Here is an 18,692-nt window from a genome sequence, read left to right as displayed (position 1 = left end):
TGTCCAAGACTCAGACTAATGTCCAAGTGTTGGGTTAAGCAAATACTAAGTCTAGGAAACACAAACATGTATAAGACACACAATTACTGAATCCATTAGGACTTAAGGCTCTGGAAAGACCTGACAGAACCCCAGTATGCTATCAGATATTCAAAGAGAAACCCAACAGAAATTGACAACTGAAAGAGAACAAATCAAAGACAAAAGCAAAAGCAAACAAACAAACAAACAAATAACACCTTACACATACAAACACTAATCCAGGGAGATTTTGTAAGCTAGGATCAAATATAGAAAAGAGCTAGAGTACCACCAGACAGAATGGAGATTCTCAGAATGAAATTAGACAATTGTACTAAGAACGAAGATAAAGACAAAAACCTAATGTTAAATACCAAGGCAGTGCGTCATCTGGAGAATAGAGCAAGGAGTCTGAGCAGATCGATAGTGTTGCATAAGTATGTTAAGATAAAATAAGCTAAAAATGGCTGGAGGAAAGGGGCACAGAAGAGCGTAATGTGATTGGAAATATGCAAATAAAAAGAAAGGAATATAAATGTATAAAAGATAGGGATGAAAGGAAAGTATGAGAGATATATTGTCCGTACTACCAAAAACTTAGCTAGAAATAAAGTATATAAAAAGGCAAAAAAATAAAAATAGAATAAAAAAATCATTAAAAAATTATGTTATAAAACTTGTAGATCCCTTAGGACTAAGATCATAATTAATAAAGGAAAAAAAAAATCCAGAACTGATCCCAGAATGGACCAGTTCAATAGGATTGATACTAATATTTCTGTTTCCTTAGAGCCTCAGCTGTAAGTGTCCTTCTACTCGCCTTGGGTTTTTTTGCATTATTCTGTGGCCAGCAGAGCTTCCTTTATTGTTAGTCTGTAAGCATGGTGTGTGGGGAGGGAGAGGGTACAATAGTGGCTACTTCCCCTGGGAGTGAGTGAGCAGTGGCGCACTGTTGTTTCAGTCGGGCTTGGAGGTGCCTGTTGCAGTGGGACGCCGGTGGCTCAGGTGTAAACAAAATGTCTCAGAGTTGGGCATCTCTCAGGTTTTTTTTTTTTTTCTTTTTTTCTCGGTAGCCTCCCTGCTGCCAGTGTTCCAAGGGGTTTTAATCTAGCTCCGCCCGAGGACCTGAGGGTGCTTTTTATCCCTGAGCGCCTTAGGTGGCCCGCAGGGCGTCTCTCCACTGCCTGTTGCAGAGGCGCCGAAAGAGAGGGAGAGGCTACGCACGCGGCTCCTCCCCGCCGCCCGTGAACCTGTAGCCTCCAGCCGCCATTATGGCCGGGCAGCGCTCAGGGGCGGGCACTCCTCGCCGGGGACCTTTTCCCTCCTGTCCTCTTGGTCTGTCACCCTACCGGCAACAATGTTTCTCACCCTGAACCGGCTCTCCGGTTCCCACACTCCTGCTCCCGGACCCTCTGTTCAGCTGTGGATCCACGTCTGGGTCCGGGAACGCTGAGCTGCGCTGCGGACCCTCCGTGTGTTTCTCAGTCCCTCCTGTCTGCCACAGCTCCGCCGCTTCACCCTCTTTGAGCCCTCGTAGATGCCTCCCTACCGGTCATGTTGGGCTCCTTGCGGTCCTTTCTGGTGTCCAAGGCCGTCTGCTGGTGTTCAGCTGGTTCTCTGTGGGACTTATGGCGTCCTTCGGTGTATTCCCAATGCATCTGTGGAGAGGGATGCATTCCACGTCCCTCTACTTCGCCGCCATCTTTTTCTCCAGATAACTTTTATAAAATAAATATTTTGTAATTCTCATTGGTCACTCTAAACTTTATTTCCAGAATTAATTTGATGCATTTCACTTTGGCTAAAACTCAAAAATAATTATGATGTCCATAATCTTTTAAATATAAGAGTAGTACTTTATTAAATTAACCCACAGGAAGAGATTCTTCCTTTCATGGATATCAGGTTGAACTGTTGAAAGCTCTCCATTGCCCTGGTAAGGAGTGAGAAACGGCCTCTAGCTAAGGTGAATAGTGAGAGAAATGAAAAATCCTATTGTCACAGTGATGGACATGGACAAGTAAAGAGTAGATATTGAGATGAGAAGAAACTATGTTAACAAAGAAAGGGATATTTTCTGTGGCTTCTTATCAAAGAAGCTCAAGGACGTGGTGCATGTGCAAATGACCCCCAAATCGGGGCCACCACAGGGGTGAGTTTACAAATATAAAAAAATACAGGCTTGCAAAGTATAAACTATTATTCTGATGTGTTTCATTTTATATAGGGCACTGAGATAAGTTCTTCACTCTTTTAATTTGTGTGTGTGCATATACATTTGTGAAATAAGATAACTGTGACTATTGCTGGGAGGAGCAATCTGCCACGTGGTAAACCTTCAATCAATACCCGTGCTTGTGTGGGTGGCTTTACACTCACAGGAAACACACACATCCCAGATACGTTCTTCAGAACAGATTGTTTTGCTTTTATGTTGACAACTGTCTTCTCTTCCTGGTCTGATAAGTAAAGATACAAGCTTTGAAATCCAACCATGCAATTCCTCTTTTTTTTAATCACTGGCTATTTTTAAAATGGAGAGATCGGATGGATAATTAAACTCTAGAGCAAAAAGCTGCAGATTTTGAAATTATTACCAGAGCTCTTATTTCTTATAGCCAGGCATTGGCCTTCACATGTTTTGTAGAGCTCTTAGTAAACAATTTTTTAAGTAAAATGACTTAAAGTTGGATGGAATATTTGGAGATAAATATTCAGCCCAAAGCTTGCTGTCTGTTTCACATTCTGAAAATATCTGCATGACATTTATAGACATTTATATATAGGCCTTTATAAATGCCATGTAGTTTGAAGTTTCAAGTTTTCTAAGGACCCAAGGGAAAAGTTATAAATAGCAGTTATAAGCACTAAGTGTCACAGGGCTTTGTCTTGGCTGCTATATGACAAACTCACGCATTGTGCTCATGTTTGTGCCAGTCACTCTAAGAATTTACTGGCAATTATTCATTGAGTCGTCACAACAGCTCTATTATTATCTACATTTTCTGGATGAGGAAAGTGAGGCATGGAGAGAATAAGTCAGGCATGAAGCCTTATCCAAGGCTTCACAGCTAGTAAGGAGAGGAGCTGGGATTCACAGCCATGCAGACTGGCTGCAGGGTTCTTGTTCTTGACTGTGGCACTACATTGCTTCTCCAAGTGGAAGGAGAAAATCATCACTGCATCACAAGAGAAGCTGGCTCCTGTGGAGTTCCACAGCCTTGTGTGCATCCTTTTAGGAAGTTTATAGGTACAATAGGTTGCCTACTGAACCAGCACATAGAGCATCTGTAGGCAAAGGAGTGAGAGTTTGATCGCCCACTATTTTCTTCCAGTTCCACCTGCTCAGGTCATCCCAGGTGCTGTGTCTGTGGGTCCCCACTGGCTTGTCCCCTTTTCTGGGGTTTGAAGCTGTAGTGAAGTTGCATGAGGGAGGGTGTCCACACAGTCGTATGAGGGATGTGCAAAATCAGGTAGCAGGTATTAGGGTCTGGAGGGGAGTGCTGGTTGCTAATGAAGTCACATCTACACCAGGAACAGACTAGGGGAACCTTAGGAGTAGCCTCGAGGCAAAGGTGAGTTAAGGTTCTTGCTGGAGAGAACTGGTGAGAGCTCAGCTCTCACGTGGCTTCTTGGCTTTGCAAGCACCTGCCCCCAAGGTCTTTGCCAGATTCCCCCCCCCTCCCACAGTAGGCTCTCCCTGTGAGAAAGCTTGCTCCCTTGAACGACTTCCCTGGAATCGACTCAAAGTTCCCAAACACACCCTCCTTGCATCTTAAACCCCTCCTCCTTCTCCTTCCTCTCAAATCCTGCTCTTCCTCCAGTTCTTGTAGATGACTGCTGACCATTGAACCCAGAGCTGGAATTATTAGCCATCAGAATAAGGACAGCGAGGGCTTAACCTTCAAAATCTCCCAAGAAAAAACAAAGGTTCTGAAAAGTTATATTCTCTCATATTTATGGACCTTTATCTTGAACAGCTAAATACATAAAATATTTAAATGGTATGTTATGCCTACTATATTTTATTGCATGGGTAAAATGTTCATCTTGATTTTAGTAGAACATTTGAAAAATTTCCTATTATGTCCTGGTGGATAAGCATGATAGCGACACTGTAAGTGTAGAGTTACACTTGGTTAAACAACAGTAACAACAACAATGTGCTGTGGAATTAGAATTGGAAACAAAATCTCCTCCCTACCCAGAAAACTGTTCCACAAAGGTAGAAGGGAAAGAAAACAATTTTATTATTGACTAAGCATTAAACCAGAATTGTGATACGCATCACAGACAGTCCACTAAGAGACTGCAAAGACAGGAGGAAATCTCAACCTTTCTAAAGCCCAGCAGAAAAAACCCACTATATGTATGTTCTCAAGGTAAACAGTAACTAGTCCTCAAGTAGGAGGACTTGATAGTATCATTTGTCACACACGGCTCATCCTGAATTCACCTTGGATTTGGGAGTGACCATCTGTGTTAGTTAATTGGCTTTATCCAAAGGAAAAATGAGCTTCTTACACCTTTACTCCAGGAGGTAGTTTTGCACCTTGGAGCAAAGTGCGCTTGGAAGTTAGGCTCCTACGTTCCCACAGAATTGAAAGATATGGGCTCTTCTTTGATGAATACATTCCAAAGAGATGGCTTTGATTTATTACAGCAAAAGGATACAAAGCAAAATTAGCAAAGGGAAAAGATGCATGGGGCAAAGTCAGAAGGACTAATTCCCAGAAGGAAAGCAGGTGTTTAGCATAAACCACATTGTTTGTATCAACAGTTTAGACTCAATAAACCACCCTAACAGTTAAGAAAAGGTGAGAACGCTCCCCAAATCCAAGTTGCCACACACTAGCCAAGGGCTAACCTTGTAAGCAGGCCTTTCTAAGAATAGCAGTCTCGGGGCTGCTACATTAACTCTTTTCTGTACATTAATTCACCATGGACGTGAGCAAGGTGTGTGCAGATCTTGACATTCTCACTTGTGATGCATAAATAAAATCTCCTTTAAATAATATGTGTTTATGAAAATGGAGAAATATTTCAAGAAATATAACATAAGACTAAGAAATGCTTGGGTAAAAAGGTGAGACATCTAATATGATGGAGTCAGCCTTGAAAATTTTCTCACAAATTACCACATCAGAACATTCACCATCCCTATGCCTCCTATGCTGACTTGGGTACCCTTGCTGTACTCCAGTCACGGTAGCGCTCTATAGCCTACAGCAGAGCCAATGCACATGGTTACACAAGAAAATGTTGCTATGCAGTCAGCCTACTGAGTAGGTAAACTTTACAGCCTATCTTAGACTATGTGTTTCTCAAAGGACCTTAAGTTTAAAAGTGCTTAAGTCACTTGGGAAACTATTTTCCATCAAGAGAGGCAAAACCATTGCAGCAAAATGTATACGTCAGATTAGAAGCTCGCTTCGCTCACTGGCTTGCTCTGTAATTACAGGACAATTATTTAGATTCTCTGCACCTTATGTTTCTTAATTAAAAATCTGATAATTTTTTTATTTTATTGAAGTATAGTTGATTTACAATGTTGTGTTAATTTCTGCTGTACGGCAGTGATTCAGTTATACATATATATTCTTTTTTATATTACTTTCCATTATGGTTTATTACAGGATATTGAATATAGTTCCCTGTGCTCTACAGCAGGACCTTGTTGTTTATCCATTCTGTACATAATGGTCTGCATCTGCTAACACCAAACTCCCAAGCCACCCACCCCCCGCACCCCCACCCCTTGGCAGCCACAGTCTGGTCTTTATATCTGTTTCTGATTCATAGATAAATTCATCTGTGTCATATTTTAGATTCCATGTATATGATACTTTTATTTTGAGGAATAGTTACTCTTCACTCAGAAGAAAAATTAGAGGTTAACGTCACAGTCCTTTAATTCTCTGCAAATAATTTATTCCCTAGGACCTTCTTGCTATAAAACAGGGAAGGGTTTCTGAAATACAAAGAGTATAAAATTGATTTGCACAAAGAGGGCTGACCTTTGAGAACTTGGAATCATATTACCATGCCGGTATCCACTTGATGCTTGTTTCAGGCATACAGGGAAGTTCAACAAACTTCAGGCTACCGTTTTTTCCAGCAGTCCTCCATAGCTACAACCATTTTATACATGTTCATCAACACCACTTCTACCTTTTCCCAGAAAGGTGAATTTAGTTACAGGAACAAGTGTCCTCTCTTATACGTGAGTAGTGCAACATGGAATTTCAACATGAAAAGAATAGAAATTAGTTATTTAACTCTAATTTTGAACCTGTGCATACAAAATATAAGTATACTCTTGATAGTTTACATTATGTGGTGCTTAAATATATGAAGTGCCTGTACATGTTTTATCTGTAGCCATCCCCATAGCCACCCTTGTGTTGATTTTACTATCATTTCGCGGTTGCCAAAAAAGTGTCCGGAAGATCAAGTGTTTTATGTCAGGGTCTTCCAGGGAAAAGAATTAGAAGATAGGGCTTAGGCCCCAAGGCTTCCCTTCTTAACCTATTTTTTCAGCACATCAGTGCCTAACGTGGGACAAAGGTTGGATATTTGCATTGTCAAGTGAGTCAGAAATTGGAATCAACCTGATAATGCTGGCTCTGTCAACTAACACACATCCATCCTGTGGGAATACACACACTGTGTATATCCCATCTGTACACGGAGCGGAATCAAATTATTTCTCCTTTTTTTTAATGAGCTAAGACAGCAGGAATAACTTTTAGTGGTACCTACCATGACCTATCCAGGGCTGCCGAGAGGGTCAGGATCTGTGAGTTTTTCCCAGCATGTTTTTTGGTCCAGATATTTAGGTTCTGAGTTACTTGATTTCTCCACTCCTTAGCCCCACCCCAGACTCTAATAAAGGATAAACAGTAAACATCAATGCCTCCTCTTGCCCGCCTGGCTCTGAGGGAAGGACCTGGCAGGATTTCTATCCTGAGCCTTTCTAAAGGTTTATAACTCAGCCATAAATACTTGTCACTGGCAGAAATTTAGCCTGGAGGGTTGCAGTCCTGGAGTAAATTATTCATTTATATATCTCACTGACATGCTTTAAATTGTTTTAACTGTATTTATCTTTTTTGATGGGAGGGAAAATAATGGCTTTATGGTTCACGACACTTTTGTCCTCCTATGAATCAACACAGCACTGGGACGAAGGTTGGAAAAAAAATCAGCAAAAACGTGGCTGCCGAGAAGAGAATTCTTTCTTTAAGAGAGGCTCTTGAGGGCTGACATTACTCAAGCTAAGATCTATTAGCAGAATTTAGGAAAAAGTGAACGTTAGGAACTATTGACTAACTCCCTAAAGCATCCACACCCATTTGCTTTTCCTTTTTGTTTCTGGTTTTATGGTTTTAGCCACACAGGGCCTGGCAAGTTGTGTGGTTACACCAGCCTCGTCCAAGTACTGCTGGTTCACACACACAGCACAGGGATGGGAGGCGGGGAAAGAGGTAAAAAGTAGGATGGGCTATAGGCTGGGACACTCTGGAGTGCGACTGAATCTCTACCAGACTCCCATGCTTTTTGTCTTTACCCGCCATGTCATCTCTAATGCCAGGTACACAGTGCGCCTGGAAATACCATGTGTTAAAAGACAAGTGAATAAGATGGATCCGAGTCCAGCGGATCCGACAGGTCCCCCATTGCTAGAAGAGCTTAAAAAGAGGCAACATATTTCACATTAAAGAATGCATCTGAAATTCAGATTTTGGATTTATAAGTGAGCAGCGTGAAACAAATGACCATATGTTTGAGGGGTTTCTACATACTTCATATAATTGGGAGCTTAATAAAGAGTGCCACCTTAATTCTTGAGGATTCTGAGTACAGTTCTGCAAAGAAGCGCTCTACATCCTGCACATTAAATATAAGCACTAAAAACTGCAGCGGATTCTGCTTTAAGCATGCAGACCTTTACATTTTTGTACTATTTTTTTCTGATTATTAAAAGCAATACATCATTTAGTACATTTGGAAAATAACAAAAAGCCTAAAGAAACAACTGCTTTTACTCCTGTTCCCTGAAGATCATCCCTTTAAAACTGTGGCATGTTGTTGCCTGGCAGGCTTTTTTCTCGTCAGTTCTATACTTGATTGAGATATCATAGCAATGCACAATTGTGAATTCCGGCTTTGAAATTTTACTTAACGCTCTATCTGGAGTCAGCAGTTTTCCACTTCACTGGATTTCTTTACACCCATCGTTCTGATGTCTATAGCTGTGGCCCCAGACCAGCGTCCCACAGGAGCTGCATATTCTGGGACCCACCCGGACCTCCTGAGTCAGAAATTCTGAGGGGAGCGCTCAGCCGTCTGTGGTTTAACAAGCACCGCCCCCCTCAGCCCCGCCCTTCCCGCCGCCTGATTCCAGTTACATTTGAGACCCTCCGCTGTGTAATCTTGCTTTCGTCCGCTGTTGGAAGATAAGGATTTTCTCTTTGCTGTTATAAATGTTCCACAAAACTCTTTGTTCACATTTCTGAGCATTTCTTTAGAAAAAAAGTAATTAATGAAACGTACAAGCAGCTTGTGAAACGTTCGGACGCACAGAGAGCGATTTTTTTCCCGGAGGCAGGTTGCGGCAGATTTCTCTCCCCAGATAGAGCTTGAGGTCGTCCATCTCGGCCCACCCCCGGCTTCCTTCCATGCAAACTTGTCCTTTAAGTGCTTTTGGTTAATAAGTTGTTTGTATCTTTCTACATAGCTTTTTCTTCATAGCAAGTGTATGTTAAAGATACCATTTTTGTCTTTACATGTTGTTTGTGGTGATTTTGACCTACAGATATTTTTCATTTTAATCCAGTCAATCCTACGTATTTGCTTATTTGTATAATTTGGAAAGTCATTTCTCATTCCAAAGATTAAATAATATTCACTTATATTTTCTTCTCATGTTTACATTTAAATATTTAGATCTCTGTAGTCTACCCAAGTTTGCTTTTTTTATTGTAATTAAGATCTAAATAGTATTGAAAAAAGTAGTAAAATACTTTTCCCAGAATACTGTCAATGAATTTTTTGATTATAACTTTTATTTTTTTCACCATCATTGCCTGTTTGATTTAACCTTAGCATCTACTATATTCAAATTATGTCAGCATAGCAACTGCGGTCCTTTTATAAGGCCTGTGTTATAATACAAAATAATTTCAGGTATTTTGTTTACTTTTAATAATGTGCCAAGAGCTTTAAAATGTTAATTTCTTATTTGATGGGGGAAAATGTCCTTGTTCCTTTTGCAGTGGTGGTTCAATGTATTTTTGTTTTGAATAAATTTTGCTTTCTTTCTCCCCATCACATTTGAAGAAAACCCCATCTTGGACACCACATATAGGTCTTTAAAGTGTTCATATATTTTTCTACTTTTACTTACCTTACAGGTTAACAAATTTAAAAAATAAAAATGTTTATTATTTGACTTCGTTTCGTTCTGCAGTAAAGCTTACAAAAGAATGAGTGGAATAGATTTTGAGCTCTTATCATGAAAAAAATCTGAGCTAGAGGGGGTCAGGAAGAAAGAAATCATGAGTGAACGTTGGGAAGAATGCTGTGAAAAGCATGGTTTTCAGGTTGCCACGAGAGTCCAGACAGCTTGGGAATCTGGGTACAAGCGTTCAAGCTTTACTTTCAAGAGGGAGGGAAGTTGTGTTGCTCTGTGCCTTAGCTGCCCCTTTCCTGCAGGAGGGGAGACTGGAAAATTTGCTGCCTCAAGAGAGGTGGCTATAAAGATGGCGCCTTGGTTTCAATTCAATCCCGTTTCCATGAACAATGCATACTGATGAGTTTCTTTTCCTGGCAAGGAGTTCTGTGAGTGGCGGTGGGTGAGATGTGCTGTGGGCAGGAGGACATTTGAAAGATGAAATGGCCTCTGACCTCATGGGCTCTCGTTCCAGGGGTGAGCGAATATTGGTCATTTGAATAGTGCCTCATTAGACTCTCATCACAACTCTGTGATGTAAGTAGAAGTGTTGGCATCACCTGACAGTTGAAGGAAGGCTGGCAGAGAAGGTTAGGAATTTGCTGGGGGTCAACCAGCTAAGTAGTGAAAGAACCAGGATGAGAATCTCAGATTCCCCGACCATTACTTTTTCCAGTTAATCGCTGAGTTGGAAAAGTAACATACTCTTCCTGATTATTTTTATCGTTAACCGTAATTGAGTAGACAATATTGTTTAAACAAAATTCTGCTTATAAACATCAAAGTTACATACTGCTGTGTCCTAGATGTACTTAATGCATTAGAACTAAGAAGTAATCTTCATTTATATACTATTTTGATAGTTTTTTTCCCTACAAAACATTTCATGTATATGATTAGAAGCTCATTAGAATAGAGTGATATCTGTCTTGAATGCTTTCTATTCTTGTTCTTCTTAAGGTGTCAGACCCATCATTAGATCAAGGAACTAATGAAAATCTGTGAGGAGTCAGAAATATTTAGGAGACTGAAAGAAAATGTCTTTTCCTCCTATCTCATCCTGTTTTTTATTGGATTCTTTGTTTTACATGGTTACTCTGATGATGAATGTACCCTTTCTTAATTTTCTCACTTTCCTTTCTTTTCTGGCTTTAGCTGAATTCCTAATTCCTCCTATAATTTTGTTTCCTCCCAGGTAAAACCAATAACCAGTACATCCTCTTCGTGGCTGCAGGGGCAGTTTTGTTGCTGTTGGTTTTCCTGATCACCACCGCCATCGTCGTTTCTCGTAAGAGGTGAGGATGCAGCTCCTCCTGGCTCTGATTTTCCCCCAAACAATTCTGATTCTAGAGTTTCTCTATTAATAACCCAGTAGTTGGTCAAGCTGTCTTAGGACTTATCTACTGAGTCCATGTACTTTGAGTGCTGTTCTTATATGTGAAGCAGGAGGCGTTGTGGTAATGGAAGAGAAGGCTAAAGCAGTTCATTTCAGAATTAGTACGAGTGGGCAGTCTGCCACCATATTAACAAAGCCAGCTGCCTGATGCCTCAGCTCTGTCTGCTACCCATCCATCTTCCTCCTCTTGCAAAGAAAAAGGGTTGTCAGGTGAGGGGGATGTGTGTGTGTGTGTGTGTGTGTGTGTGTGTGTGTGTGTGTGTGTGTGATGGAGAGAGAAAGAGAGAGAGAGATTCTTAGAAGGAGGTCAGGGCTGAACACTAATAATGCCTTTATTCATTCATCAAATATGTCTTGTGACAGTCATGACCAAAATATAATGGCCTGCACGTTCTGATAAGCAAACAACGTGATTTTAAATGGTTGTATATTTTTGGAAACAATTAATGTAGGTGCCTTTATTACAAATTGTTGAGAAGAAGTTGGGAGGGCTATCCTAGAGATAGCAGGTGGCCATTTAGCCTCTTCGAAAGTTTCCTACCTTTTACTGTCTGTGGCACACTTGGGAATTTTCTAGGCTGTTCTTGTTCCCTTCCTAGTTGCACCGTGTTCATCAACTCACCAGTCTAGATATCTGTTGCAATCTTACTTGTAGTCATATTGGGTTGAAATCATTTCCTATACTTGAGATCCAACTAGAGCGTTAAATTCTTAAGGAAAGAAGGAAGCAAACTTTTGATGTCTACGTTTTGAATGTCCGACACAGTGTAGGCACTTCCTATATGTTTGCTGAGTGAAGGAATACGTCCATCTCCCCTCCCCGCCACGCTAGAGCTTGCTTGTTGACAGGGTTTGGTAGGTTTCTCCATCTCGTGACCACACCCCTGGCCTCTGCCTCTTCGAAGGCTCTCCTCTCTGCTCACCTGACTTCAGTGATCCCTCCAATCTGCTGCCCTGCTCCCAGGTGTCTCCTCTCCTCCTAACCCATCTGGTTTTCCCTGGTTCCTCTTCTAAAAGCTAGACTGGGCACATCACCTCCCTGTTTAAGACCAGTGTATTGTCTTTCCGCTGGCACCAGAACGATGCTAAACTCATTAACCTTGTGACACAGGTGCCCTGTGTTCTGACCCCAGCCCGATTAATCTGACCCCAACCTAATATTCATTCATATTTTCTACTTTACTTACTCCCCTGATATTGACAAATTATATTAAAACTACAACTTTTATTCTGTGAACACATCCGACTCTTCCCATGTGTGATGCCACCAAAATGCTGATTCCCCCTTATTTGGCCCTAAGCCTGCAGATCACTCAAGGTGTGGGACGCGCATCCCCTCTGGGAGGGCTGTCCTGCTTCTCCCTCCTTGCAAGTGACATGACGTCACCATCCAGAATCACGTTGCACTTCCTAACTGCCACCCCTTGCAGCCTGCTTTGTAGTTTAATCATTTCCACACTTGTCTTCCCTTCTATTTATAATGGCAGGGATTCTGTTTTATTCACTTTTTAGTGTTTGATAGCATTTAGCGCTTATCTTTCCAAGTAATGGATGGTCCATAAGCATTTGTCCAATCAAATTGAAACATGAAACTGTCGTCGTTCCTCTCTCTCCATCGCAGGCTGCCCTCCAGTCTTTCTCTGGTCAGAAATTAGCAAATTGAGGTAAGGAACTCAGGATGTTAGTGACACTGAGGATTTCTCCACTGCTTCACCTTGGTTGATAAAAAATGCACCGAGGGCAGATATGACAGCAGGAGCACATGGGAACACAGGGAATGCGGCTAGAAGAGAGTGAGTGACAGGACAGACCTCGGGAGGGTCACAGATGTCAGACAGGATGGATTTAGCTTCATGAAAATGCATCACTTTTACATGAAGAGCTAAATCGAACTGTAGAATATCTTGTCCCACTTGGTTAAATATGATAAAAAGATCAGTGGGCTTGAAATGCGTAACCATGGCCGAACACCACAAAGCAAAAAGCACTTGTTCTTTCTGCCTTGTCACTAGTACTGGTTTGTGGTGGTTCCTTAGAATGGAAACATCTTGAAAAATGACCCAAGGCCCTAAACAATGACCTTTTGAACTCTGTCTTAGCAACTGCTTAAAATAATCCTGCTGCTTCAGCTTCAGATGTGCTGACCTGGAAAGAAGTCAAAATACATCTCAGGGAGCCTGAAGGAAACGGAATGCTTCCTTCACGCCTGGCGCCGAGGAGCCTGTGTGCACAGGGCATTTGGAGCACAGATGTTGTTGTTTCCAGTTAGAGACCAGAACAGTGACAACATTCAGTGAACGTGGCTGGGGGAGGCATGGCAGTGGTAAGCGTGGCAGGAGCCGAGATACAGTCTAGACATTGACACCTGAGTCTGTAGGAAGAAATTTAATATTTAGTGAGCAAATATTAGGCATTTACTTTTACATTTGTTGTCGACTCTGAGGTTCACAGCGAAGAGGGTGTTTTGGTTTGCCTGGGACTTTCCCAGTTCCAGCCCTGATCATTCCTCATCCCAGGGAAACGCCTTAGAATCAAGCAAACCGAACGGGTATATGTTTACTGTATTCTACAGGTGAGAGGACCGAACTTTAGAGATGCAAGTAACTAGTAAGTGGCAGAGCACAAGTTAAACAGAGGTCACCTGACTCTAAACTTCATGTTCTCGTTATACGATCAACAAGTACTAGAGATGTAATTACAATATGATAAATATAATTAACATGGCTCTATGTTATATACATGAGTTAAGAGAGTAAATTCTGAGTTCTCATCACTAGGAAAGTTTTCTCTATTTCTTTAATTTTGTATCTATATGAGATGATGGATATTCACTAAATTATTGTGATAATCATTTCATCATGTATGTAAGTCATCATTATGCTGTACACCTTAAACACATAGTTTTATATGTCAATTACATCTCAGTTAAACTAGAAAAAAATCATTCTCTTTTCTTCATCACATTGTGTACACTAAGCTTATGTTAAAAATATATGTTTATATGTGTATACACACGTATTACGTATGTATATATAAATGTATACACATATATATGTATTTGGACCTACTTGGGAAAGTTAACTCTATATTATGATGTAACAAGCCTTGTGAATGATAATTTAACAAAGGATCAAAGGTCATAGGGCTGTGTCTGTTTCCTCACTTGTGAAAAGAGGATAATAGCATCTCTATCACAGATTTCTTATGAGGAATAAATAATTTATATAAAAGACCTTAGAAATATGACTTGCACATAGTAAATTTACACATAAAGTAAGTAAACAAATTATTTGTTTAAATACTACTTAATAAGTAAATACATAAATGCACATAGACTAAGGTAAGTTTGTGATTCTGTTGATGTAGTAGGAGGGTTTCATGGCAGCTAGAAGAGACCATCAGAGTCAACACTGATTATCTGAACAACCTTTCCTTGGAGAGAGACCATCTTGCCTGGTTTTCAGAATTTCCTTGAAGGAATTATAACCTCATCTTAAAAACAAAACAAAAGAAAAAAACTCTACATCTTTGTATCTGACCTGTCTCCTCTGTGGTTCAGTAAGAATCTTTTCTTTAGGGGGATGAAAAGAAATGGTCACTATCTCCCCATAATGACTATACACTTGAATTTAGTTATTTCATCTTTACATTACCCTCTTTTCTTCTCTTGTATTTTCTTTTCAAAGAGTCCTCCTGAATTTAGGTTTTTATAAGTTTTGTAGGAACTGTGGCGAGTTTAGTGAGTAGTATGGCTTCAGATGACCCTTCAGCTGCAGCAACGTGGCTGTAGGAGCAGTGAGCCTGGTAGTCAGGAAGGAGGACTGCGAATTCAAATCCCGATTCTACTGATAACCAACCGTGTGATTTGGGGCAATTTACTCTTCCTCTCAATGCCTCAGTTCCCCAGTTGGCTAAGTAAAGAGTTTTTGATGACATCTAAATAAAATAATCTGGTGAAACACCCGGAAGATACTATACAGCTTAGTTATACTGTCATTGCCATCCAAGAAGTTGCCCTGTTGGCATTTAAAAGGAAGTTTTAATTGTGGGAAATTTCTAAGTTGGATTATTTGGAAAAGGTTATGTCATTTGAGTAATAAGCCACTATGCACCATTCTTTAGTAAACTCACTGAGATTAATTACTAAGAAACACTGGCTGGATATCCATTTAGTTGCCTTCACCATCTGTGAGCACATTGGAGAAGGTAGGAAAACTGAAAAATTTAGGTCAGTGGGATTTGGGGTGAGTGTGTATGAAGCAACTGTGGACAGCTGCTGCCACGTGATCAGTGAGGGTGTGTGGGCTGGGGGTACGGGTGAGGTATTACAGAGTGCTTGAAATAATCCTGGTGCTGGAGTGTCATTCTTACTACCTCTCTTGTACGTGTTTTCCCAGAAAAAGAAGGAGACAGAAAAGAGGCCTATTTAAAAAAGAGTACTGGGACACACAGAATAGGGTAAGTTTTCTCAGAATTGTCATTTCCCCCCTTTCATGCATCATAAATGTCTTGTGAAGTCAGTCTGTTTTGCAGTTAGCAACCTCTTTCTAATTCTCCTTTCAATAACCTAACCAGGCAGTTGCCTGTTGTTCCAGGATCAGCTATCTGATGAAACAGTTATTTTCTGAACTAGTCTCCTATTATTAACACCTTTTGAAACTGTTTGTTTTACATTCATATAAATAAAGGAGCAATTACACTACATGATAGGAATCAACACTGCACGTTACCAAAATCTGTATTAGTTTCCTGGGGCTGCAACAACAAAATCACCACAAAATGGGTGACTAGAAACAACAGAAATCTATCCTCTCACAGTCCTGGAGGGTTGGAATCCAAAATCAAGATCTCAGCAGGGTCATATCCCTTTTGGGATGAGACTCTGTTCCGTGCTTCTCTCCTGGTTTCTGGTGGCTGTCGGCCATCCTCGGCACTTGTATCACTGCAGTCTCTCCGTCTTCACACTGTGTTCTTCCGTGCGTGTGTGTGTGTGTGTGTGTGTGTGTGTGTATCTTCTCCTTTTCTTATAAGGGCACCAGTCATTTTTAACTAAGGGCCCACCTTACTTCAGTATAACCTCATCTTAACTAATTTCCTCTTCAACAACCCTATTTCCAAATAAGGTCACATTAATGAAGGTCTGGGAAGAACAGAAATTTAGGGGGGATGTTCTCTGACCCAGTACAGCGCATGATGATATCTTTATGTCATGAGGTTATTGCAAGGATTAAATTCAATTCAACTAAAAGCATAGCAAGCACATAGAAGAACACAATGCAAGATAGTCAATATTGTTATGATGTTTGGATTAATTGATTAATTAATGGACGTTCAGATTATAAAGCTAAAGACCTTTCTGCTGGGCGGCAGGGGTCCTCACTCTATCTGCACCTGCCCCTTCATGTTCAACTGACAGAGGAGAAATTTCCTCCTGGGCTTGCAGATCAGACGGACGCCTATTTTCATGCCCATTGTCTCCACTGTCGGTCAAATATTTACTCTAACATATATTATTCTGTTTACAAAATTTTGCAATAAAACATTTCTCCAAGTGTTATCTAAAATTATATCCATTTCTCTTCAAGATAATTATTTGCAATTGAATGCTACGTAGCAAAGCGTCAAGTACTAAAAAAAGTTTCTGACAATCCAAAGTGTGTGCTTCAGACTTCTTAATCTATCAGTTTAACTTTCTTCCTCTATTAAGTAGTTTCTCCTTGCAAATCAATGTGTGTGCTTCCTGAATAACTCATGCTTTGCTTCTGGGCACCAAGTGCAGAGGCTGGAGAAGTCTGGCCTTGTTCTGTAAAATGCAATTTCTGGATCCCTTCTCTGTCCTTAGCTTCTGTCCACTCAAGCCAATCCAAAGCTACTTTATTGCTGTGAATTTCAGGGGAGGAAAGGCACTTTGCAACTTCCTCCACTGGATATTTAACTCTTCCAGGCTTTTGCAGAATAATGATAATTTGAATGGTGATTAGAAAGTTAGATAGTAAGCCAATCTTTGAAAGATAAAGAAGTTAGACCTACTTGATTCTTTTGGGTTGTTTTTTTTTAAGACAAACTATGTTGATAACAATAGCACTTGAACTTTCCTTTTACTTTCTCCTTGCAAACACCAAAACCAGTCTAAATTTTCAAACTACTCATCAAAAGACCTCTCTCTCTCCCTCTCCTTCTCTTTCCTTCAATTCTGCTCCCCTCCTCTGCTCTCTCGCCCCCTCTCTTACTTATGCCTACATATTTCTGTCACATACATACATAGAGGTGGTCAAAGCGACCCAATTAAGGTAGAGAAGATTAATGATTATATAACATCATCTTGAAAGTGAATGTCCATTTGTTTTTGTAATTTTTAAATTGTGTCCATTGCTTATTTTTAAGCCAGGACACTGTGTTTGTTAAAAATATTTCTTTTGCCATTCAACAGAAATTAATGATTAGCCACTAGAGAATACTATACTAGACTTTCCATATAAAAAATGCGAATAATTATTCTCTTTGAAATAGCCTAACATTGGGAGCGGGAGTTTTACATCTAAACAGGTAATTTATATCACAGTGTATCAAATGATAATCAAGAGTAGGTCTCTGTTGTATCTCACTCAGCACCCTGCAAATCAAGAATGTAATTTCTCATGGAAGTTCAGTACAATGAACAGGATGTTTTATGAAATTAATTGTAGTAGAAATGTGGCCTAAATTATGGTTGAATTGAGGAGAGATTTATGTTTTGAGTGTCTTTATTAAGTGCTGAAATGCAATGAATTATTAGCATCCTCTGTTTTTGTCTTTCTAGGCAACCAACAACTACAGAAGCCCCGCCCCTGCCAGTCAACCGTCAGATGGTGCAGGAGAGGATATTTATGTCAACTACCCAACCTTCTCTCGTAGACCAAAGACTAGAGTCTAAGCTTCTCCCTTCATCTGGGCATACTAATGATGACTATTATGTACATGGATCTTTACACAATTTCTTCCCACTATTTAGTGTCTACCTGGGATACCAGTTGGCTGAATTTATTTCATTTGACAGGAAAAATACTGCCTTAGCTAGAGAGCATTCTTAACAGAACTGTTTTAGAAAAACCTGACTGTAATTAGCTTTCACATGAAAGGAAACTTATTGAATCATGTCATGGAACAATCTGGGGTGGGGGGCAGGGGGTGGTCAAGCTTCAGGCAAAGGTTATTTACCAGGGCTTAAGTATTATGTCTAGAATTAAGTTTGGGTATAAGGCAGTTTCTGGCTCCCCTTTCACAGTGTTGGATCCTCTTCCTTGGTGTCAAGTTAGCCTAACTCTCATTCAGGCTTTTCCCTTGTGTTCCCAAGATGACTGCCAACTACTCTTGGCAACTCATAATCTTTGTTTCTGTCTGATAAAGAGTTTGCTCTGATGGAGCAAACACACTTGGTTAAGCAGTCATTATGGCCAGAGAGGATGAATGGCTTAAGTCAGTGAAGGGCTCACCTCTAGAGTTTGGTAGGAGTGGGGCCAAAGCATGTTACTGGGCGGGAAACTCAGAGTTTTATTAGAAGAAGTAAAGGGGAGCCTGGAAGCTGGTGCTTGTTGCCAACAAGCGTGGACTGTAATGACCTTCTGAGACATCTCCTGTTAGCCAACTAAAAAGAGTAAGAGCAGATCTAGGTTAGCTCTCTCTCTTCCCACTGCTAGGACCTGCTCTGTCAGCGTAGTCCAGAAGAGTACTTGGACTAAGTATTGAATGGTCAAGACTGAGTGGTCAAGAGGAAGATGAATGTGACAGGGAAACCTTTTCCTTTTCTATTCTCGAATAAATCCATTTCCGAATCCATGTGGA

General features: G+C 40.5%; 1 protein-coding gene across 1 annotated transcript in view; it reads left to right on the top strand.

Annotated features, from left to right (window-relative positions):
• Positions 1 to 17,842, top strand: part of CD226 (CD226 molecule) — a 78,423-nt gene extending 60,581 nt beyond the window's left edge. Inside the window, exons 4-6 of the mRNA XM_057700133.1 lie at positions 10,671 to 10,770; positions 15,269 to 15,329; positions 17,671 to 17,842. Coding sequence (XP_057556116.1) covers positions 10,671 to 10,770; positions 15,269 to 15,329; positions 17,671 to 17,784 — 275 coding nt within the window. The 3' untranslated portion in view covers positions 17,785 to 17,842. The remainder of the gene's footprint in view (positions 1 to 10,670; positions 10,771 to 15,268; positions 15,330 to 17,670) is intronic.
• Positions 17,843 to 18,692: the final 850 nt, after the last annotated feature.

Source organism: Hippopotamus amphibius, chromosome 11, assembly GCF_030028045.1.
Source record: "Hippopotamus amphibius kiboko isolate mHipAmp2 chromosome 11, mHipAmp2.hap2, whole genome shotgun sequence".
Lineage (NCBI taxonomy): Eukaryota > Metazoa > Chordata > Mammalia > Artiodactyla > Hippopotamidae > Hippopotamus > Hippopotamus amphibius.
This window is presented reverse-complemented; position numbering and strand designations above follow the sequence as displayed.